This window comes from Arabidopsis lyrata, assembly GCF_000004255.2.
Source record: "Arabidopsis lyrata subsp. lyrata unplaced genomic scaffold ARALYscaffold_7, whole genome shotgun sequence".
Classification (NCBI taxonomy): domain Eukaryota; kingdom Viridiplantae; phylum Streptophyta; class Magnoliopsida; order Brassicales; family Brassicaceae; genus Arabidopsis; species Arabidopsis lyrata.
This window is the reverse complement of record NW_003302549.1, coordinates 1,983,134-2,006,163: the sequence shown is the minus strand read 5'-3', so window position 1 is coordinate 2,006,163 and position 23,030 is coordinate 1,983,134. Positions and strand designations below refer to the sequence as shown.

Here is a 23,030-nt window from a genome sequence, read left to right as displayed (position 1 = left end):
GACTTTGTCATCGCTAAAGAGTGTTATGGGCGGAGCATTTCAATGCAAAGGAGTATGACTTATGAAGATCTCTTGTCGAAAATCAGATCGGAATTCGAGCTTGAAGGTATGCAGCTCAGACCAAAGCTTAGCTACTGGCTTCCATCACAACTCTCTGTTTTTTCGGTTAATACTAGGCCGCCAGTAATTATTACAAGCAGTATGAGTATAAGGAATTTTCTGGAAGTTAGGAACACTGCAGTTCATATTAACTTGTTGCTATCCCTTGAGCCTCAACCTGCGGAAAACAGATCAGTGGTAATTAGGTCTAACTGCTCACTGGCCTCGGAAAGAGGCAAAGGGAGTGTACCTGAAGGTGGTGGTTCTGACTTTTTGCGAAGGTATGGTTTAGAAACTGGTGGGACTAATAGAAGTGAAGTCAACAATGTGAGTGGTGTTAGGAGAAGGCTGTTTGATGATGATGGACAGACTGATGCAGTCAGATTCCTCTCAGTAGCATCCAGTAGTGAAGCGTCTGATTTGCCGAGAAATGATCCGCTGGTGACTGGGGTAGGCCTGCTCCCTGGTGTTGATGATAGTGGGCTGATTAGACTTGGTGATTCTCAGACACCGTCTCTCTCTGCGTCTTCTGAAGGATATCTTCTTTCTGCTGAGGCTGGCGAGGAGAATGAGAGTATGACTGAGGATCAGGCAGCGCTGCAGGCAGTTGAAGAATTTGAAGAGCAGGAGCGCCTTCGCTGTGCTGATAAAGGAAAGGCAATTCAGGGTGCTGAAGATCTTGTTTATATTGACTCTGGAGATTCGCATACGGATGGTGTTGTTGGATCAGGATCAGATGATGATCAACAGGAGGACTCGCAGTACTGGATTGATTTGTTTGATCAACAATATCCTTTGCATTGGCCTTCGCCGTTGCTTGAAGTTGGTGAACCTTCTGTGCCTGTTGGTGAAAGGTTGTCTGTTCCAGCAGGAGATGATGTAGATGTTGGTGCTGCTGTGTTAACATATGTGACACAAGGAACAGCTAACGAAGAGATTGATCTTAATACAGTAGCAGGTGTGACTTCGAATATAAGGCCAGCTCCCACTGATGTTCCTGCCATACCTGCAACTACCCAAGCAAGTGAAATAGACAATGGCATGCCTGAGCTTACGCAAAGAGAAGATGCGGCCCCTGTCTATGATGACATATATGAAGTTACAGCCACTGAAGGGTCTGACAATGAGTCTGTTGAAGGAGATGTTATTTACAGAGGCCGCGTGTTTAAAAACAAAGTTGATGTGCAGAATACGCTTGCCATATATGCAATCAAGAGATTGTTCCATTTCAGACAAACCAAATCTGACACCGAAAGGCTGATTTTTGTTTGTGTTGATCAGCATTGTCCGTGGAGAGTGTTTGCCCGTGTTGTATCGCCATTCTCAGAGAACTTTGAGATTCGGACATGTACATTGACACACACTTGTTCTATAACAGCAAGGTCCCAATATGGTAAGCAAGCGTCAGCAAAGGTGATTGCTGAAGTTCTTAAGGATAGGTATGCAAATGGGTTACCTGGTCCTCGAGCTGTTGATATCCCGGATATTGTATTACAGGAGCTCAAAGTTTCTATTAACTATATGAAGGCGTGGTATGCAAAAGAAGCTGCTGTTTTTGCAAGCCGGGGTAGTGACGAGCGCAGCTATGAGCTACTTGGTGTGTATATGCATTTACTGCAAAAAGGAAATCCAGGAAATGTCTACAAGCTTGAATACACAAAAGGTGCAAATGGAGTGAAGCAGTTTAAGTATCTTTTTTTCTCACTTGGGGCGAGTATTGCTGGGATAAGGACCATGCGAAGGGCTGTGCTTATTGACGGAACAGCTATCAAGTCCAAATTTAAAGGGGTGTTACTGACTGCAAGTATGCAGGACGCCAATATGCAAGTCTTTCCCATTGGCTTTGGAATAGTAGATAGTGAGAATGAGCTGGCGTGGACATGGTTTTTGAGGCAGTTGAGCCTGTTGCTGCCAGACGCTGAGGATCTGGTTATTGTTTCTGACCGGCATAGGTCAATCTATGCTGCAAAGCGCCACATTTATCCCCTAGCGTTTCATGGTGCTTGTGCTGTTCATTTAGTGAGGAATGTGAGGAGTAATTGCCATGGAACCGGTGTTGCAGGCCTTGTTGCAAAAGCCGCACGGGCTTTTAATGTTGGCGACTTTGAGGAGTGGTTTAAGGAGATAGTAAAGCGAGACCACAAGTGTGCAGCCTATTTGGACGTCATCCCGCGTGAGCACTGGACTCAGGCCTATTGTCCTGCAAAGAGATACAATATCATGAGCTCAAATATTGCGGAGGCCCTTAATGGTGCGCTTGCGAAGATTGTTGAGCTACCTATTCTTTCTATCGTCGAGTCTATAAGGACTAAACTAATGGAGTGGTTTTGCCTACGGAGGGAGAAAGGAAAAAGACTATCTGTTTTTCCAGATCCTATCACTCCAAATGTTAACAAGCTCCTGCTTCGATACCAGGCTGACTCCGCTGGTATGCTTGTGAAACCTGTGTCAGCAATGAGTTTCCAAGTTGGTGATGGCAAGAAGAATTACTATGTTGACCTTGAGAAGAAAACGTGCACCTGCTTATTGTTCCAGAAACTAGAAATCCCCTGTAGCCACGCTTTGGCTGCTGCAAGGCTAAGGGGAATTTATGTTCCAGCACTCATATCTTCTCACTACACACTTGCAACATTTTGTGAAGCATATGCAGAATACATATTCCCTGTCCCTAATCAATGTGATGAGGTAATTCCAGCAGTGGTGGAGCAGACTCAATTCATTCCACCTATTAATCCAAATGGGCCAGGCCGGCGCAAGAAAAAGAGGATCCCATCAGCCGGTGAATTCACGGTAGTAAAGCTAACCTATATGATTACCTGTACATGTACTAACCTTAAGTTGCAAAAGAGTTAACCATTTTATGTCTTTGCAGGCTGCAAAGAGAAGGAAGAGTGGACCACACAAGTGTTCAACCTGCTTGAAAACAGGGCATAACAGAGCAACTTGCTCTAATGTACTTCCATAAAGTATGGAATCTCTGACTTTTATGGATGAACTGTTGTGAATATATATTAGCTGTTCGGTTGAAAACTTGAATTTGAAACTGCAGGTGTCTGGTTGCATAACAGTTTTTTGGGGGCGTTGTAATGAAGCAGATAAAGGTTGTCATGGAGAAGGTTTTTTGTTGTCTGGTGAACAAGGTTTGATGTATTACCAAAAGCGGTTTAAAGAACTGGAGCGGGAAGGAGTTGTTCGGCAAGTATGGTAAAGAAGCCCAAGTTTTTTGGTGACTTTGCAATGCAAAACATGTAGATATCATTGCAAAGCATTTCTAGGTGTCTGTTTTTAACTTAAACTGCATTTGGTAGTTAGAAAGTTGGGAAGATGGTAGTAAATCTCGGTATTGTCAGGTAATATCTATGTGCCTGTTTTAGCTTAAATTGCATTTGGCAGTTTAAAAGCTGGGTTTGTGGGGTTAAAACTCCATATTGGCGTGTAATAGGTATGTGTTTCCCTTTTTTGTAAACAAGGCTATGTACTTGGAACTTTGAATATGAATGACAACTGCTGCGTGCCCTTTATTAAACCATGAAAGCGTGCATTCAGAAAGAAAGAAACATGGAAACGACTGTTAACATAGGTCTAGAAAACGTCTAGCATAACTATAAAGGAAACATTTCCGGCATAGCTGAACAACTGCGACATTGTTAACATAACAGTAAGGTGTAGCACCCCCAAAGCTAAATGTCTGCTCGTAGCGGCCAACCCTCTCGAAGTCCATGTCAACAACTTGCCTAATAACCATCTCTGCGATGTCAACAGCTTCTTCAACGCTTGGCATGAGAGAAAAGAAAGAGTTAACGACCTCCATCGCTTCCTCGTAGGAGCCATGGCACACAAGAACAACTCCAAGAGCAAACCGTGCATAAATTATTTCAGAAGCCGCTCCACCAATAAGATGAATTGCTTCCTGGGAAGGTCCTCTTTGTGCTGCAAGTCGGAGGCCCTCTACATACATGGCAGTTGCGTTACCAGCCTCCAAACATCTAAGCAGAAAAGGCCGGTAGACCGAACCTTCATTTGCGTGGCTGCTGACAAATAACAACTCGTCTATGTCCACCTCATTCAGCACAACCTCGTCCAAGGCTAGGGAGTTGCAGTAATGACCAGCAGCAATCAAAGAGCCTAGTTCTCGAAAACCATGGTGTCCCAGACGCCTCACAATGTCGATAAGTAGAGGGTGTGGAATGGTATCCATGTCTGGTTTGCGTAGATTTGAAGGTGATAGGTAAGACGTAAATGGCCTGGTCGTTGGTGGTATATATCATGGAGAGAAAAAGCGTGTTGTGGGTGCTACATTTATTGGTTCAGCTGTAACAGGGACAAAGCGTGTGGAAGAAGATTGAGTAGGGGTTGTAGGGGTGGTGACTATATAAAGCTAAGCAAATGAAGAGTGGCCAGATGATAGACAGTAAATGAGGAAGCAGTGTAATAAAGGTAAGTCAGAGATATAAATTGAGCCACTTGTGAGTTAAAACGAGAACAGTGCTATACTTAATACAGAGAAGATACATAATAGCTATATGGATACACTTGTTAGGTATGAATAGACTTAAAATAAAGAGACATACATGTTGGCTATTTCTGCGTACCAATTGAACAGTTTTGGCTTAACAGAGAAGTAGATACATAACACCAAACCAGTAGAAAAAACACAAAGAACAACGGTTATCTATTCTGCATCCACTCCGGAGACAGGCTGGGATGTCAGGATATTTCCAGGTGTTGGCATGAGACCGCTTCTTAACAGGACGAAGCTGCATTATGTGGTGGAAAACCTCACTGGCCACCTGATCTGCTGCTTGAAATGAACCAACAAGAGAAACAAAAGTCCAATTTGTTTCAATAGCTTGTCGGTAAAAACCTAGACAAAGCAGAAGCAACGCTTTAGTGAATACTGAATGAGGCAGAGGCGTTGTATCAGCGCTTAACAAGCGGAGACCATCTTCGGCGCGACCTTCTTTGGCAGCTAATCGGAGGCTCTCAAGATAAACTGCAGTAGGATTGTTAGCTGCTAGGCAATGACGAAAGAAGTGGCGGTATGGAGATTCAAGATTAATAAGAGAAGCATCTGAAAGCAAAGGTTGGAGGGTAACTGAGGAAAGGACCTCTGAGTTGTAGGCTAAGCTGTGGTAGTATTTGGAAGTAAAAATCATACCTCCTAGATCTATAAATGAAGATGCACCAACCCTTGAAGCAATTTCAAGAGCAACATGAAAATCTAAAGTTTCCATTGATGAATAGACATAAGTTCCTATTACCTTGAAAAATGGAGTTAAATAGGAATGGCGAAATCAGGTGGGGGTGAGTAAAGGCAGTTTAATAGATATGGTAGTACAGTTGGGAAGAGGTTTGGTTAATAAAACAAGTAACAGGTATAAATAAGCATTAACACAAATATCAGAACTGATATATTTGGACGGTAAGTGATTACAATGGGTCTTTAAAACTGAGAAAACTCAAACATTAACCAATGTGAAGTATAAATACACAGAAAGGTAAGTGAATGCAAATAAAACGGAGGAAATGACAGTAGGAGGATCATTTTGGCAATACAGGCAGGAGTTTAAAGTGGAGAGACATACTCTCCATACATGTCTAGCGCATAGCGCATCCGGATGTTATCAACTGCATCAGGGGTAAGTTTCGTAAATGCGTTAGTAAGACCATGAGAGTGAAGCTCCATCAGCTTAACAGAAATTGGGCCACAGTCACCACCACGAGAATTCTGTGGCAGACCAGGCAGGCGCATGTATGTGAAGGAAGCGGACGGCTAAGTGGTTGGCAGCTCACCAATGACTGAGGACAGTAGCGACGGAAGCATCTGACAAAGGCCATTCATGTATCCAGGGACTTTTCTTGCAGGAGTGCAGTCTTCAAATGGGTCAAGGATGGTGATATGACCTTTTATGAGATCAACTGCTAAGGCAACCCAATGTTTCTTACCCCAATTCATTGGAATGTAGAGAGTATCAATGTCAGTTACCAATTTCAGTTTCTCTGAACGACCCGCAACACGACCTTCAACATAGGATTTAAGCAACGGGTTCCATACAAACGAGGATGAAGGGGAGTGCTGACTAAAACTCATAAACTTGTTTGTTATGATTGTAGTAAACATAGAGTCAAGGATAGTGATTCTGCGTTTTGCAAGGTAGGCACCATGTTGTTTCCAAGCAAAGTCAACCAACAAATCAATGTGCTGGATGTCAAAACAAAGGGGTACTTTATTATTATTTGGGTGCTGATAAAAGAGAAGTCAGCATAAAGGTTTCTGGATTGAATAGGAAGGGTAGAAACTAACCAAGTTAGAGACCCAATGCTGAGGTTTGGAAAGGTCAAAGAAGAAGGAGGATGGGTATGTGTGACCAGCAAGTGTGTACTGACTGCGATGAAAAATGCAGAACTTAAAGTTTCTGATACATGAGCAGAGAAAACATTTTAGTAGGCTAAAGAAGGGCTTAGAGCAAACCTGCCAGAAAAGGAGCGAAGTTTGGTCATTAACTTTGCAATGAGCGCTTTGTTATTTTTCCCAAGTGTTGACAGAATGGAGGCAGAGCAATCTTTAACAACATGGTCACTGGCAAGATGTCTGGAGCGAAGGTTCATGGCAGGGCCAGTAATTATTACCGGGGTCGTATCTGATTTCATAGCGGAAATACTACTGGCAAACTTCGAGCCACGTGCCTTAAAAGCCAAATAGGGGCCAACAGGACGCCTGGGAGAGGTGGAGGTCTGTAGAGATGGTGCAGACTGAGGTCCCATGTCAGATGTTTTAGGGAAGGAGCCACAGTCAGTGTCCAATGTATCTGTACCGTTTGATGGCGGAGTTGGAGATATAGTTGGAGTAGGAGACGGAGAAGTGAGTATAGATGTATGTTTAGTAGTCCCTTTTGGTGAGTGAACCTGCGAAGAAAACAAATATCAGTGAAGAGAAATGGCAAGGACAATCAGATAAGGACAAAGAATGGAAATGGTGACTTTAGAGGGTACGCTAATTACGGCAGCAGTCATAGAAGGGAGTTGAGTCAATGAATGTTTAGGGAACTCAAAGGCACTTGTTTGCTGCACAGAAGGATCCACCTGTGCACCGTTTGAGGTGTATGATTTTGTTTCCCAAATAAAAGAAATACGCCGACTCGAGTTCTGATAAAAATATGTAATTAGATAAGGAACTTGGTTGTACACTGAGTGAATGTTGTACTACAAGCCTGAATCAGAAGCAACAGTGAAAATCGGAAATACCATTTTAGTGGTACCAGAAGCAGCTACTGGTTTGGCAGGACTTGATGGTGGGACAAAGGTACCAACAGGGTTGCAGTGTGCTTGCAGTACGGGACGGGAGCTTTGCTGTTCCTAATGGGTAATAAGTCAGAGAGAAAAAGATAACAGTAAACGGTACCAGTAAGGGACGGTAATTGCAAAATAACCTCAGAACGCAGGAGGGGACATGAAGGATTAGCAGGGGTATCTCCAGCTTTTGGACTATCCATCTTGGTAGAAGGCGAAAACAGATCACCATCTTCCTCTGACTTCTCCGACTGAGGCTTTGGATGGATCGTAGAACGTTCAGACGATGAGTTATCCGAGTTAGCATCACCAGCAGAGCGGGTAACACGTGCAGGTATGGGAGAAATGCGTCCACAGACAGTTGAGGAACTAGCCTTTTCTGACTGAACGTCACCTTTACAGGGTTTAGGGTGAAGCATCTGCTGCATTTCTACAAGTAGAGACTCTTTAAACTGCCGCAATTGTTTTTCAACAATTTTTTCAACCGCTTGGTGGCTGGTTGACGTCTTCTTTGATCTACAATGGGTGGTATGAGGACCTCCATCATCAGAGTCGGTGCTACATGTTTCAGAGTCAGAGGGGGCTGTTTTTCGCTTACGGGGAGCAGACATGAGAGGTAGGGAAGCATACCCACCATGCCAGACAGATTTAGTGAAAGCAAAGCCAGATACAAGAAGCCTCTCCATATGGCAAACATGTATGTCAACAGGACCACCCAATTCAAACTCTGGCTGCCGTGGGCGAGGATACGTGACAAGAAGCTGGTACAGGTAAACCAAAGAATTAAACACTGTAAATTTAAAAAAATCGGGCAATAAAAGAGAGAGAGTAAGAACTTACTTCAGGATCACGTTCTGTAGCTAAAATGTTTGAAGTGTGGTAGGTCTTGCACTTAGGCAGCCGCTGAAGGAATTTGTCAAGGAAAGTATACTGTTGATCACCATGACGAAGGAATTTTGTTAACAACGGGATAAACCTAAAAGCAAAAAGCTGAATGGCCAGCGGGAAACCATGAACTGCAAGCGATGACTGTCTCAGTTTTGATACAAGTGCTGAGCTGTCATTTATGTAGCTACCAACCCTGACTGAACGCACAATGCGTTGAAAAGAATGACGTCCCCAAGGGTAGCTGAGAAAGAAGACTATATCTTTAACCATTTCAACAACTTCAACAGCTGGCCTCACAGGCTGATTGCGACAAAGAAGAACGCCTTCTACAAGGACAATAAGAGCAAGTCTAAATTTCCGCCAAGCTGGCATGTTTGGTTCACGCTTCAAACGTTCCACAATTTGTTTAACAGTAATACAACCAAGCTTCCCTCCTATTAACTTATACCAATACGGGGATTCGTCCTCTGCATGGTTAGCAGCCGCCTCCAAGGCAGCTGCTGGGGGAAACGGACCGCAAGGCAGTCCCGTAGCTTGCTGAAATTCCATAAGTGAGAAACGCAAGGGATGCCCTCCATAAACAAACCAAAGCTCAGATGAATTTTCAGTATCAAGCTGCCTACATAAGAGCTGGTGAACCAACTGACCAGAGAGAGAACACTGTCTCACACGAAGAGAGAACAATACTCCAAGGGGGGAACCTAATAATTTGTCCAACTCAGGCATCCCTTCCAAAATATCTAAAATATCTATCATATACTTTGGTTTCGAGTAACCATTGATTCGCACAGAATGGCTAGGATAACGGTCAGTGGCAAAAATTCTAGGAGGAAGGGAACCTGTAAAAGTAGATAGTAAGGACAGAAGTAAGCAGAACGACAGCAATGACAGCAAGTAGATGGAGCGCAGGCAATGGAGAAGCTAATAAATTTACAATTTCAAATAACTTGTAAGGGCACATGAAAACCACTTAAAGCACATAAAACTAAACCCTAGACCCAGCAGACTACTAAACCCAAGCAGGAAGCACATAAAACTAAACCCTAGACCCAGCAGACTACTAAACCCAAGCAGGAAGCACAAGGTATGCAAACACATAGAACAGCAGCAAAAAATTAAATAAAATTTCGTCTAAGGACATGGCAAATTTGCAATGGAAAATTGCAAATTCAGACAAAACAGGGAAGCTTACCTTCTTCTGCCGAACCAGACGGAGCAGAATTTGGCGATTTCATTGACCTGTAAGAAAATAAAATTGGAATAAAAGCTCAACCCATTATATCAGAAGATTGGCATGACGGATAACAGAGAAAATTCCAGAGTGCAAGGCGGAAACAAATCGGGTTTTAAAGTATTAAGGATGAGTGACAGAGCCGAGAAAAAGCAATGGCAAACCTGAAACTTGCGGTTGTAAATGATGATGGAGAATCGAGAAACGCAAAGATGTATGGATTAAGAAATGACAAATAGAGAACAGAGTAGCTTGCATGCAGTAAGAACTGTTATCAATGGTTTTTAAGAGAAAGACAGTAGAGAAGGAGAGAGAGAAGCGTGGAGCTGGGATGAAATTGATTGCGTGTAAACCGAAACGCAATCAATGATATCTTGTCGTCTCGTGGAAACGCAAAAGCTGGGGAAGAGAAGTAAAGCAAAACGGCAGACCAAAAAATTTTGTCTGCTTCTGTGGAAAGGGCGAAATTGTAAATTCGCAGTCGGAAGAAATGGCAAATCCGAAAAAAAATCCACAAAATGGCGCCCGGCCCAAAGGCCATCGCAAAAAGTCCATATGCCGTAATAAACTCCAATGCTTCTTTAAAAAGAACTGGATTTATATTTGTGGTAGAGCCTTTTTCATGGTAGAATGTCTCAAATTATACTAAAATATCTTAGTTATTCGTTATCATCTCAACTCTCAAGTACTATATATCAAAAATTTCAAAGTCTTAACGGGAACATGATCATTATTTCAATATATATTACTCTCTCCGTTTCATATTAAGTGTCGTTTTAGCCTTTGAATTTTGTTTTAAAATAAGTATCGTTTTGTGTTTTCATTGGTAAAATTTTCAGTTTTGTCCCTACTAATTTAATGTATTGACCAATGAAAAAATAATAAAATACTCCCTCCGTTTCATTTTACTTGTCGTTTTAGAGTTAAAATTTCGTTTCATATTACTTGTCGTTTTTTATTTACAATGCAAATTTATGTCAGATTTTCCAGTTTTAACCTTACTTTTTAAGCTTATTAATTACTTATATCAAACAAAATAATGTATTAATTAGGGGTAAAACAATAACTTTAATTGTTTTCTTAATTTGTGTGAAATAACCTAGAACGACAAGTAATATGAAACGGAGGGAGTATATAGATAATGGGTAAAACAAAAAATTTAATTGTTTTTTTAATATGTGTGCAAAAACCTTAAACGACACTTATTATGAAATAGAGGGAGTATCACTGACATTGACCAAATAGAATTGCCATTTAATGATTTTTCCACCTACATACATTTATCATTTTTGACATAATGAATATCAATTTTACATCTTTATCAGAGATTGTTTTTCTTTTCTCCATGAAGGTCTCTTGAATTTTATACATTGAGAGTTTTATGTAGAAAGGACAAAAACGGCTATAGGTTTTGGGTTCTTAGAAGTAAGTCGAAGATAATATATACTATAGTATTTTTTTTGGTGTGCTCGGTTTTGTAGCAAAGCGTTGATTCGGTCTCGGTTATAGTCCGGTTTACTTCAATTTTAAGTCAATTCAGACATTTAGGGCCTTATGTAGTTTTAAGGTGAGGTTTTGTTGTTGTGTAGAGTAAGTAATAAGACAAAGGTTGATCTTCGCCAGAACTGTTCTCTTCTCACATACTCAAAACGCATGTAAACATATACACATATCATGAAGGAAGAGGAAAATCAAACAATCCAGAAGATAATGATTGTGTTATCTCCTAGCGTTTTAACGTCCACTGTTCTTCGGTTTAGATGAGAAGAAACGGCCTAATCCTCGTGTATGCTTCTCATTATCTTCTTTAGAGGATGAAGAAACAGAGCTAGACTTGATGATAGCATGGACCGTTGGATTCACCGTGTGTCTAACAGAACGAGATGGTTGAATGATATTAGTATGAGGAAGATCATCTAGTCCAGAGTTTGGTGTTAGTTCTGAGGTTTTGTGCTTTTGAAGCTTCTTCTCAGGGGATTGAGATTTGAGATTGTGGTTGCTCTGAGGTTGTAAGGATTGTAACTGTTGGCTGAGTAAGTGAATTGTTTCTTGACAAGCTGCAAGTTTCTTTGTTGCGGATGCTATGTCTTTCTCCTGGAAACAAGAAAGTTGTAGATTATATAGTAGATGTAACAAAACGGATGCAAAAGCTAATCTTATCAAGAAGATATCAGTAAGAAGTGTGTACCTGATTAGGTTGGAGTTTGGATGATGAACAGTTTTTGCAAGTCTCATACCTATAGTATAAGTCCAAATTAGAAAACAAACTATGCATAGTGGAAGATTTAACTAAGTTTTACTTGTTATACCTTTGCATTTTTTCTTGAAGGTCTCTGCATTTAGCTAAAGTCTCCTCATGGCCATGCTTTTCTGATGCGAAAGCCATTTCTAGTCTCTCTGTCTCTTCTCCTAAGCTTTTCACTTTAGCTTTAAGATCTTTGGCATGAAGTTCAAGCGTTTTGTATGACTCAGTAACGCATTTAAGCTGAGTTTCTGCCAAGCTTTGGAGATCTTCTGAAGAAGTGAGCTGCGATTTCAGCTTCGATATGAGCTGCTCTTTTTCTTCCAACCCTGCCTTTGTACTTTCAAGATTCTGCAAACATCTTGATAATTCTACTGCAATGTTCTCTTTCTCCAATTTTAGCTGTTCCACCTCTTTCAACAAGCTCTTGCATGATGAATCATTCACCGCATGACCATTGATCAAGTTATCTACACAGTGATCTTCTGTCTTAGCAAATGTGTCTCTCAGTGGATCACAATCTGACTCTCCAATCTCTTTTTGTAGCAATGTAACTTTATCGTTGCTCTCTGCAACAGATGTCTCTTTACTAGCTAGAACTGAAATGCGGGAGAGTTCTAGAACAAGGTCAGAAAGGCTTGATTCACCGGTTGGATATTTACCTACCGATAAAGAGAAATCCTCCAAGCTATCCCTCAGTGGTCCATTCCCATTCATGTCCTGAAGTTGTGTTGCTTCCTTTGTAGTTGATTTTATGAAGTGGTGAATATTGGTAACAGCTGCTTCCAAATCTTGTTGCTTGGTGTTCTTCTGCTCCTTTTCGCTGTTTTGGGTATCCTGAGATGACAAAACATGTTTCTCTAGAGTTTCATCAGTAACTTCAAACAGATGACTTGACTTTTGTGTGGGTGATGATCCTTGCATCTCTTGGATCGAAAATCTTGTGGCTTCAACGATTTTCTCAACGCTAATGCCCTCTTGAGATTCAAATATCCTGTTGATTCTTGAGCGGAGAACTGTTAACAGCTGATCAAGTGTTGTTGTATCCTCATCTTGCTCACTGGACTTACTAGTGGATTGTTTTTCCACAGATTTACTACTGCAGACACTGTTGGAAGATTTTGAAGCTGAGTTAGCTCCATCTGGATCATTAGCTGCTAACTTTTCAATCTCCAGGAAGTCATCCATTAACTCCAGTCTACTAGAAATCTTAGGCTTTGAGGAACCATCAACACTTACTTTTCTCACTTTATGAGAATCTGCTGAGATTGCTGGGCCACACTCAGAAGAACTTCCTTCTTCATCAAATCCATCTTCGGATACCGAGATGACACTAGGCGGATAGTTATGATCATGACCACTGGATGGACTTTCAGAAAGATTTCTGCTATTTGATTTTGGAGCACTCTTGTCATTGTTAAACGTATGCATCTGCCCTTCAAGAATCTTAAGCTTCCCAAGAGTTTTTGCGCATACATTTCTCGAAACCTGCAGTTCATTGTTACGGGCAGCGAGATGTTCTTTAAGTGTCTGAATCTCCTCCTCCATTTCCAATGTACGTCTTGTGAGATATACATTCTCTCTTTCGCACTCTTCCAACTTATGATCAGCAGAAATCTCTGCCTTTGCAATGTGTGCATTGTGATTTTGAGACATGTTTCTCTGTGCTCGAGGGTCTGTGAATTCATGCCCTAAGCTTTCAACTTCTATTTTCATTTGAGCCATAGCAGCAGGACCAGGAAGCTTCTTCCGTAGAAGCCCTCTTAACCTTTGACACTCTGCTTCAAGTTTTGCAATCTTTTTCACACCTTCTAGATGCTGTTTGTTTGCGATTTCCGCTGACTTCAAACTCATGTTTTTCTCTTCGTTGCGGATCTCAACTTCTTTTGAAGCAACATGAACATCATACTTCAGCGTACTAATCTCCTTCTCAGCCAACTGAAGATTAGTCTTCAGCTTTTCCACATCAGCTTCAGCTTTAGACCTTTCCTCACTAATCCTTATAATCATCTCCGATCGTTCTTGTAACGATCTAGTGAGTGCTGCATTGTCAGAAGCTGCCCGGTGAAGTCCCTGGCTCAACTCATCGATCTTACCTTCAAGCTCGGCTTTGATCTTGTCCCAATGAGTGGTTTTGGCAAGAATCACATCTTGCAGCTTCTGGTCACTTTCATCTTTCACAATCCTAATCTGCCTTGTGCACTCTTTCAACGCATCATCCAAATGCGATGCTCGATCCTCTGCAGTGAGCTTTAAGAGTGTAACAGATTCAAGTTGACGTTTTAGAACCAAAGTTTCTGCATCAGCCTTTTCCCATCCTAAAAGAGCAAAAGACAAATCATCAACAAAAAAACATCTCAAAAACAAACACACAAGAATGATCAAATAACATTTCAAGAACTATAAAGGTTTTGTTGCTCTGACCTGAAACAGCTTCTTCAGCAACTTTGGCATGTTGAAGAATCAAAGATTCTTTAGTCTTGATCTGAGAGTAAGCAAGAGTGAGTTTTTCTTTAAGATCTTTAACTTCACTTTCAAACAATTTGACCTGATCCTCCATTCTACTCATATGTGTGTATGAATCCATAGTAATCTGAACATAGTTTGTGTTTTTACACTTCTCCTGACACACAAATCAAATACGAAAAAAAGACTTCAGCTTGGAATACAAACCTCACCAAAACTGACACATTATCACAAAACCATATAATAAAAACAGAGGTTTGGTTTTCAATTAAAGAACCTGATTCTCCAGAGAAGCTAAGTAGGACAAAGAACAAACAGGAGTTGACTCGTTTCCAACAACTGTTTTCTCAGTCGTGGCTTTGTCTGAAGACTTTCTCTTCCATGGCCAACCTCTACCGTCCATTTCTTTTGCTCCAAAATAATAGTACTCTGCAGAATCCGTAGAAAAAGGAAGAAATTAAGCTTTAATAAATAACAAAAACAAAAAACTGAAAAAAGTTTTGAAATTTGAACTAACATACAAAAAAAGGAAACAAAATCTTCCGTAAATGTTACTTTCAATTTCATCCGACAAAATCCCTCTATATATTTATTATACTGTATAAGCTCAACAATGACCGTTTTGTTGTTTCTTTCTTTTTTTTCTGCAGTGAATCACATTTAATGATTTCTTCCCAAAATTATGTAACCAAATTCCAATTTATTATTTTTATTCAAATAACAAAAATTGGAAAGTTAAATACAAAAAAATTCAAATCACATTCCAATGGGCGCGAGTTCTTCACATTAAACCCGATCATCTATCATCATCATCAGCTACACTATCTTCTTACTTAGAAAACAAAACAAGTTGAAGAATTTCAATCTATTCATGCTTAAAGCTTAGCTAAAAGTCGGAAAGAGGCATCATACCGATAGGAATGATTCCACAGGTTTGAGAGCCCACGAAGATCGTCGAGAGAAAGAAGAAGAAGAAGAAGAAAGTGGGAGGAGCGTGTTGGTGCCAGAGAAGAAGGAACGCTGAATGGATTTTTATGCGCTTTTTTTCAACTTTGACGCTCCACAATGAGACAACAACATCTCTATATTTCAAAAGAGGTTATTTTATTCAATTAAAATCCATTTTAAATAAAGCTAAATAAATCGCCATTTGTTGGTTCTTTTTCAAAACGGAATACGAGGAGACAGCTATCTTGTACGGGCAGGTGCATGTAAAACCTCCTGACATCTGATGGATTTGACTTATATCCACCAAAGATTCAAAATCTTCCCGGTTTTTTAGTTTGGGCCTTTCTTAAAGCCCAATTAGTGGTCCACTAGGGTTTTTGAGAGACTCTGGATATAAACCTGATTTTGTTCATTGCTGTTATTCGCCGTAATCTGGAGAAGACGAAGACGAAGCAAATCTCCGTAATTATCCATGGGTCGTGTTATCAGAGCTCAACGTAAGGGAGCTGGTTCCGTCTTCAAATCCCACACTCACCACCGTAAAGGTCCGGCCAAATTCAGAAGCCTCGATTTCGGCGAGAGAAATGGTTATCTCAAAGGTGTCGTGACGGAGATCATTCACGATCCAGGACGTGGTGCTCCATTAGCTCGTGTAGCTTTCCGTCATCCTTTCCGATTCAAGAAGCAGAAGGAGCTTTTCGTTGCTGCTGAAGGTATGTACACCGGTCAGTTTCTTTACTGTGGGAAGAAAGCTACTCTCGTCGTCGGAAATGTTCTTCCTCTCAGATCTATCCCTGAAGGAGCTGTTGTTTGTAACGTTGAGCATCATGTTGGTGATCGTGGTGTTTTCGCTAGAGCTTCTGGTGATTACGCCATTGTTATTGCTCACAATCCTGATAACGACACCAGCAGGTTTGTATTCAATACTTTTTTTCTGGTGATTGGATTGATTAGTGATGTATAATGTAATGTTTTGTTCTGCTGAATTGTTTTGTGTGAATGAATTTGATTTATCTCGTGGACCATTTGGCTTTGAATCAGATTCAAACCCTAGCTCTACTGAATTGTGATTGCGTAGGATTGGATTAGATTGTAGTGAACAACAGTTTTTGTCTACAGTTCTCTCTTTTGATGACGACATTGTTCTCACATTTATGAATTTACACATGATTTTGATAGGATTAAGTTGCCATCGGGTTCGAAGAAGATTGTACCAAGTGGATGCAGGGCTATGATTGGTCAAGTTGCAGGTGGTGGAAGAACAGAGAAGCCAATGCTTAAGGCTGGTAACGCATACCACAAGTACCGTGTGAAGAGAAATTGCTGGCCTAAGGTTCGTGGTGTGGCTATGAATCCAGTTGAGCATCCTCACGGAGGAGGTAACCATCAACATATTGGTCATGCAAGTACTGTTCGTCGTGATGCACCACCTGGACAAAAGGTTGGTCTTATTGCTGCAAGGAGGACTGGTCGTCTCAGAGGTCAAGCTGCTGCTCTTGCTTCCAAGGCAGACTAAGGAGAGAAGGATTCAAGATGAAACTTTTCACTTTTTTGGGATTTTTGTTGAGACCTTGTTTTTACTATCATGTTCTTTGATACCTTTCTCTGTCAAGTAGAATCCATGTCTACAGGGTTGAACCTTAAAATTATTATGCAACTTATTTTTTTGTTATCTGTTAAGATTTTTGTTTCATTTAACTTAGGTTGGATTTCGTTTACTATAGGATTCATGCGTCAAGACCATCGTGATTAGACTATATAGTTAAATAAACTCGGTCCAAAACCAAACTAAGTAGCAAATTCAAAAGATTCGTTGATTCGTGGATCAAAACCAACGAAATCAAATAAAACATTATTTATGGTCATTCCTCTCTGTATATCCTGATTTTCCATAATAAACTAAAAACGTTATAATATTGTACATTTTTTAAAAATGACTTTCAGTCGATCGATTTCAAAGCCGGGCGACGCCTAGTTAAATAGACTCCACAACTCTTCACCGTACAGCTCCCATCTAGAAGCTTCTCCTGATTGTTGACGGGAAAGAAATCAAATACAACCAGCCCAGCGAATATATCTGGGTCCTCTCCTTTACCAGAAAACGCATGCAAATTGAGATCACAGAAGACAAACAAATGATCCTTTTGAAACTTGTGAAAACCTTCCCCTGGAGTCCAACAATGAAAAGTTTTTTCTAGACTTCTAGAGACGCCTTCCTTGTCTTTCCATCTCCGAACACACCTAACACCAAAACCAATAGCCTCATCGTAATCATCCGAAATTGCAACTTCAATAAATATAACAAAGCCCAGGAGCGTGCTTATAGAAGAAGGATCCAGTCGCATCGTTGCAGAAGATCCTGCTGGCAGATTAAGTGTGGGTTTTTTAGTTGCAGGTGAAGGCACACTGAAGCTGAAAGCCAGAGATTCGTTGAGTTCCTGTTCATGCAAGCCAGAATAAATCAGATATGACAAGCCGTGCCACAAACAGAGAGGGGGAGAAAAAGAGAGTTACCTGCTTAAACTCTCTTGCTATGCCTTCTACATCAGCCAGAGCTTTTGCTAAAAATTTTGTGATCACTTGTGGTGAAAGAGCAGAACAACCACTGAATGTGTAATACCTAGGAAGGTGATTGAAACCAAAAGGAATTGCTTTGAGTGACACACAGCCATGTGCATTCAAGACTTCTAGACTTTGGGGAAGCTGTGGAAGTTTTTTTACAGCGGTGCCACCAATATATAACTCTTTCAGGTTTCGTGGGAAACCCTGAATATCGTCGAGCTCTGAGCATCCAGACAGATTAAGAACTTTCAGAGATTCTAAGTCAGCCATTTGAGGAAGACTTCTCAAATGGACACAATCTTTCATATTCAGGCAAACAAGTTTACCAAGATGGTGATAAGATAAGACTGCTTCAACCACGCTTGGTAATCGCTCATGGTTCAAAGCATCTGAAACCCCTGGGAATTCTGTTAGAAAATTCGAAAGCTCTCGGTTCAGCTTAACATGCGGGGAGAGGTTCACAGTGGATATTGGTAGTTCTCTGATGCCAGTTCCCTGGAGATGTAGTTCCTCAATATTTGGTGAAACCTCTGGAAAGCTTCTAATCTCAGTGCAACCTGAAAGGTTTACAACTCGTAGATGCTGTAATTGACCCATGGCTGGAAAACTCTGCAGTTTTGAACACCCCTGGAGATCTATTAGCTCGATATTTTGAGCTTTACCAATATCATTAATCTCATTTAGCTGCTGGGAATGACAAAGCCTGACCATCTTCAGCATCTCGAGGTTCTGAACAGAAAATTATATTGGAAAAGGAATAACATATATTTGGAGAAAGGTATAAAGACAGTGGATATGAGTTTGCCTACCTTAGTTCCTCCCCAAAGTTTATGAAGCTGACTATAAGACAGATTGAGTTCAACAAGGTGACATGGGTCAAATTCTTGTGGCAAGGATTGTAAAGGATAGTTCACCCAGTGGAGGAGTCTTAGCTCATAAGGCAGAGACTCAAGTCCTTTTGGAAGGCGGAGTCCAAAATAGGTTTCATAACTGGAACAGAAAATCTTCAGGTATCTAAGGCTTAGCATATTTTCAAAAGCACCAGGCTTCACATCAAATATCAAGTTTGATATGTCCAGAAATATGCCTTCAATGTCTTCAGTCCCCTGAAATACAAGGGAATGAGATAGATCAAGTAGTTGCTTCATCTACAAAGGTACTCAATATTTGTATAAAAAATATTAGAATATGCCAAACCAGAGCATGTGTATAGGTAGCTTTGGGATCTCCATATGTTTCGAGTTTGGCATCTTCAAGTAGGAATCTGATGGTCCTAGGTTCCCACAGTCTGCGACACCTCTCTATCTGTACTGTTTGGCCATTGCTTATTTCTCGGCCAAAGTCTTGGATTATTCTGTGCATTTTCACTCTGTTTTCTGAAATAGTCATCAGACACTTCTCCACAAGAACACCAATCCCAACATGTGGAAAAAAACCACACCCCTCAAGCAGTTGTATCACATAATCAACATTTTCTCCCTCGAAGAAACAAGCAATGTCCAGAAAAATGTTCTTCTCATTGTCATTAAGTGCTTCGTAGCTGCTCTTGAACAAATCATGAATCTCATTTGGAGTACGTAACTTGAGTTTGAGGAATGTGGTCTCAATTTCTGATAGTTTCTTTCCCTTAAGCTCTCTGCCGTAACATCTGAGAGCTAATGGATTTCCATTAGCATAGTCAATCACTTCCTTTGAAAGTTCCAGGAGATTTTGTTCTCTTATATGTTTACCAAATGCACACTGAGAGAACAGCTGCAGAGCCTCATTCTCATTTAAGCTTTGAACCTCATACACATGATTGATCTGAAAATGGCGGAAAACTTGTTTATCTCTGGAGGTTATGATTATCAGGCTTCCCGGGCCAAACCAATGGAACCCTCCGAGAAAAGATTCAGCAACCAAAGAATTGTGCACATCATCAAGAACAACGAAAGTTCTAATCTTTCTTAACTTTTCTCCCGGGAGGCTAGATCTCGTAATGTTTCTGGATTCACGAGGCAATTCCTTCAGAATTTTCCCAAAATGTTCCTCCAACAAACGGTGAAGCCCCTTCTCATGAAAAGCCATGTCAAAGTTTTTGATAAAACAAGAAGCTTCATAGCCTCCAGAGATTTGGTCAAAAACTGTTTTAGCAAGTGTCGTCTTGCCTATGCCAGGCATACCCCAAATTCCTATGCGACGAATACCCCATGGTTGCTTGCAAAGCAATTGTTCTATCTCCATCACCCTCGTGTTGATTCCAATTTGTTGCGTGGGAAAGAACTTTTCACACACATCTTTGACAATCTCTTCCACAAGTTCCCACTCGCTACATTCCTCCCTGTTTGCATAAATATAAAAATCATAATGGAGAAAACATTATTGAATACCGAGGAGCACAAATGTTTTCGAAATATTGCCTCGCATTTTGTGAATCCTATAGTTAAATCTATATAATACCATATTAATTCCTTATAAAACCCTCTAATTTGTACTACTTTTCTTTGTGGTGTTAGATTTGATAGGTGGAAAGCATTTTGAAGTATAGTGTTATTTTCTTATAAAAATGCAAGCAACATAGTAATCCATACACAGTTACCTATACTGGTGGGCTGGTAATGCTTTCAGTTCTTGGAGCGCGCTACTCCATTCTCTTACCCGATCCGCTGACTCATGCTCCTGCACCACCAAATTTGATGGACTAATGCCGTAGAATACTGGAACCACCAGCTGGCCGGTTTTCCTCTGGCACTGAAGAATCCTCACGAGCTTGTCTAGGCATGAGGTAGAGGAGAAGCAGCTCTTGGAGAAAATCACCACGGAAGCGCTAACTCTATCTATTACATCCGGAATTTCATTGCAATTCACAAATGCATCAATGCATTTCCGACGGAAATCCATGGAGAGGTGGCTGGCAAAGGAGTATTGTAATCTATCTTCACAGTAAATGTAGACAATTTCTTTGAAAGCTCTTTCACTTGTATATAAATCTTCCTAAAGAAGGACCAAAAAAGTGAGTGTTAGATGGCAATTTATCAAATGAATTCAAATATGCGGAGATCAAGGCGATAGCAATGGAGAACAATGACTTGAATCCCACATGCCTTTAATTTTTGGTTTGTGATGATAAGCTCTTGCCTCACTTCCGAGAAATCCTTTGCAAGTTCTTCCATCCTCGCATTCAATTCACCATCGCGTAAAGGGGATATATGATGATGAGATAATTCTTTATCATCAGAGGAATAGTAAGTTAACTTTAAAATGCTCCCTATTTCTCCGTTAACGGTATTCCTTAACCTCGGTAGTTCCTCTTTCAACGCCTGCTTAGACATTCCCCGAAGATGGGAGCCCATAACCATTAGTCCCAGAGGGAGTCCACCGGAAAGTTGTGTAACTTCCCTAGCAAGATTCTCAAAACCATCATATGGAGACGTTTGACCAAAAGCATACATGCAGAAGATTTTAAAAGCTTCATCAGGGGTTGGAAGGCCCACCTCGTAAAAATGGTTAATCTCATGTGCATTCAAAAGCTGTCTATCTTGAGTTATGATAATAATCCGACTCCCAGGACCAAACCACCGAGTTTGTTTCGCCAAGGCATTTAATTGTCCTAAGCTATCCACGTCATCAAGAACGACTAACACTTTTTTGTCGTTCAACCTTTCTAGCAAAACTCTGAAATGATGAATCTTGATATCCTTCTGGTTGATGATCTCAGACAAGAAGTCTTGCTGTAATTGCAATTTCGCACTGTTCTCATCGTAACAGGGTCTTGGATAACGTCCTTTGATATCCTCCATGAAGACACTAAGTTGGAATGTAGCAGAGAGTTGGTTAAACAGAAATCTGGCAATTGTGGTCTTACCAATCCCAGAAGGACCCAAGATTCCTATCATCCTCACTTCATCTGAGTCTAGGCATAACATCGGTTCCAACTTTTCCATATGAACTCCCATCCCAACTAGACCGTCAAAATCCTTTGGTTGAGTGGATATATTCAAAAAATTTGAAATATCAGAGGCTATATCTTCACTCATTGCCGCTTCATTATCCCTAAGAAAGAGGGGAGGATTTAATAAAAAAATACTAGCAAATAGTCATGAATAATTTACATATACATTTAAAAAATGTGAATTTATTTGATGTGTTAAAAAAAATTAAGAACATACAAGTGGCAATCAAAAGAACTAACCAGTTGCTGGAATGGTAACCAGCGATTGTGGCCACTTCTGCCAAAGCTTGTCTCCATCTCTTAATGTCCTCCTTTGTTTTACCCTTACATGTTTCTCTGAAAACCTTGCCAAAATCTCCGGACAGCTTCTTTACATCAAGTGGATCTACTTTATAGAATATGGAGAACACAGTTTGACCCAACTCTTCCTTGCACTTGATAATCTCCACCAATTCGTGAAGACACCACTTTGAAGAAGCATAGTTCCTCGAGAGAAAGACGATCGCGATCTTAGAAGCTCTAATCACCTGAATGAGTTCGGGACCAATGGATTCTCCTCTCTCGATCTCATTATCGATGAACGGTGTGATTCCCTTAATTCGAAACTTCTTCAAAACATGACTGAAAAAGTCACTGCGGACATCTTGCGCGCTATAGCTCGGGAAGACATGGTGTGTCCAATTACGAGACGAAATAGATGAAGAGAAAGCCATTATTTTTGCTGTTTTGTCGATTGGATCTGAATCTCTGATAGGATGTTTCCTATCGCCAACATATTTTTTCGTGAAAATAAAGATAGATAGATCCAAGTCGCTGATCTGAGTTTCGTTTGGTCAATTGTTTTTGATAAACCCAGAATTGGGCTTATCGAGAAAGAGAGAGAGAAGAGAAAGAGAAAGGGGAAGCAAATGGGCTTAAACGATAATCTAAAGACGAAACCCACATAGGCCCAATAAACTCATTTTGTTGGAAGTCTCGTTTCTAAGCCGCTTAGAGCATGATTAACGGGAGTATGTTAGGTAGATCTTAGGAAAATCTTAGGAATAAAAATGATTAAATTTATTGAATTTTCTCCTTTAACACTAAGCAACGTTCCTTAAGAGGCTTTTATTCACATAAGAGACATACACGTGTCAAGCTTTTATTCTACTCTTTTCCCTCTCTCTCTTCTCCTCCCCTCTCTCTCTCTTTTTCACGCGAACCATGGAGGATTGGAGGCTGTCGATTTTTAATTTGGCTGCATATCTGGGTTGATTAGTTCTTTTTCTGCATTTTTTCTAATTTGCAGGGATCTTTTGAATTAATTTGTTTCAATCTAATTGTCATGGTTTTTTGCTTGTGTGGATTATTCTGATAATTGGATTTGATATTTG

General features: G+C 40.6%; 3 protein-coding genes across 3 annotated transcripts; 1 reads left to right on the top strand and 2 right to left on the bottom strand.

The window, feature by feature from the left end:
* Window positions 1-11,103: 11,103 nt before the first annotated feature.
* Window positions 11,104-15,329, bottom strand: LOC9305115 (filament-like plant protein 5). The gene is made up of 6 exons (XM_021017101.1): window positions 15,129-15,329; window positions 14,494-14,645; window positions 14,175-14,373; window positions 11,818-14,068; window positions 11,697-11,745; window positions 11,104-11,602 (listed from the first exon to the last, which is right to left on the bottom strand). Exons 2-6 carry the CDS (start codon window positions 14,617-14,619, stop codon window positions 11,243-11,245), a joined length of 2,985 nt encoding a protein of 994 aa, XP_020872760.1. The 5' UTR covers window positions 14,620-14,645; window positions 15,129-15,329; the 3' UTR covers window positions 11,104-11,242.
* A 250-nt stretch (window positions 15,330-15,579) lies between these two features.
* LOC9303106 (60S ribosomal protein L8-3) lies at window positions 15,580-16,844 on the top strand. Its single transcript, XM_021017102.1, has 2 exons — window positions 15,580-16,076; window positions 16,344-16,844. The coding sequence occupies exons 1-2, from the start codon at window positions 15,637-15,639 to the stop codon at window positions 16,678-16,680; spliced, it is 777 nt and encodes a 258-aa protein (XP_020872761.1). The 5' UTR covers window positions 15,580-15,636; the 3' UTR covers window positions 16,681-16,844.
* An 82-nt stretch (window positions 16,845-16,926) lies between these two features.
* On the bottom strand, window positions 16,927-22,476 carry LOC9305114 (disease resistance protein RRS1). Its single transcript, XM_002866987.2, has 7 exons — window positions 21,898-22,476; window positions 20,810-21,758; window positions 20,305-20,699; window positions 18,924-20,046; window positions 18,536-18,832; window positions 17,679-18,455; window positions 16,927-17,602 (listed from the first exon to the last, which is right to left on the bottom strand). Exons 1-7 carry the CDS (start codon window positions 22,368-22,370, stop codon window positions 17,105-17,107), a joined length of 4,512 nt encoding a protein of 1,503 aa, XP_002867033.2. The 5' UTR covers window positions 22,371-22,476; the 3' UTR covers window positions 16,927-17,104.
* Window positions 22,477-23,030: the final 554 nt, after the last annotated feature.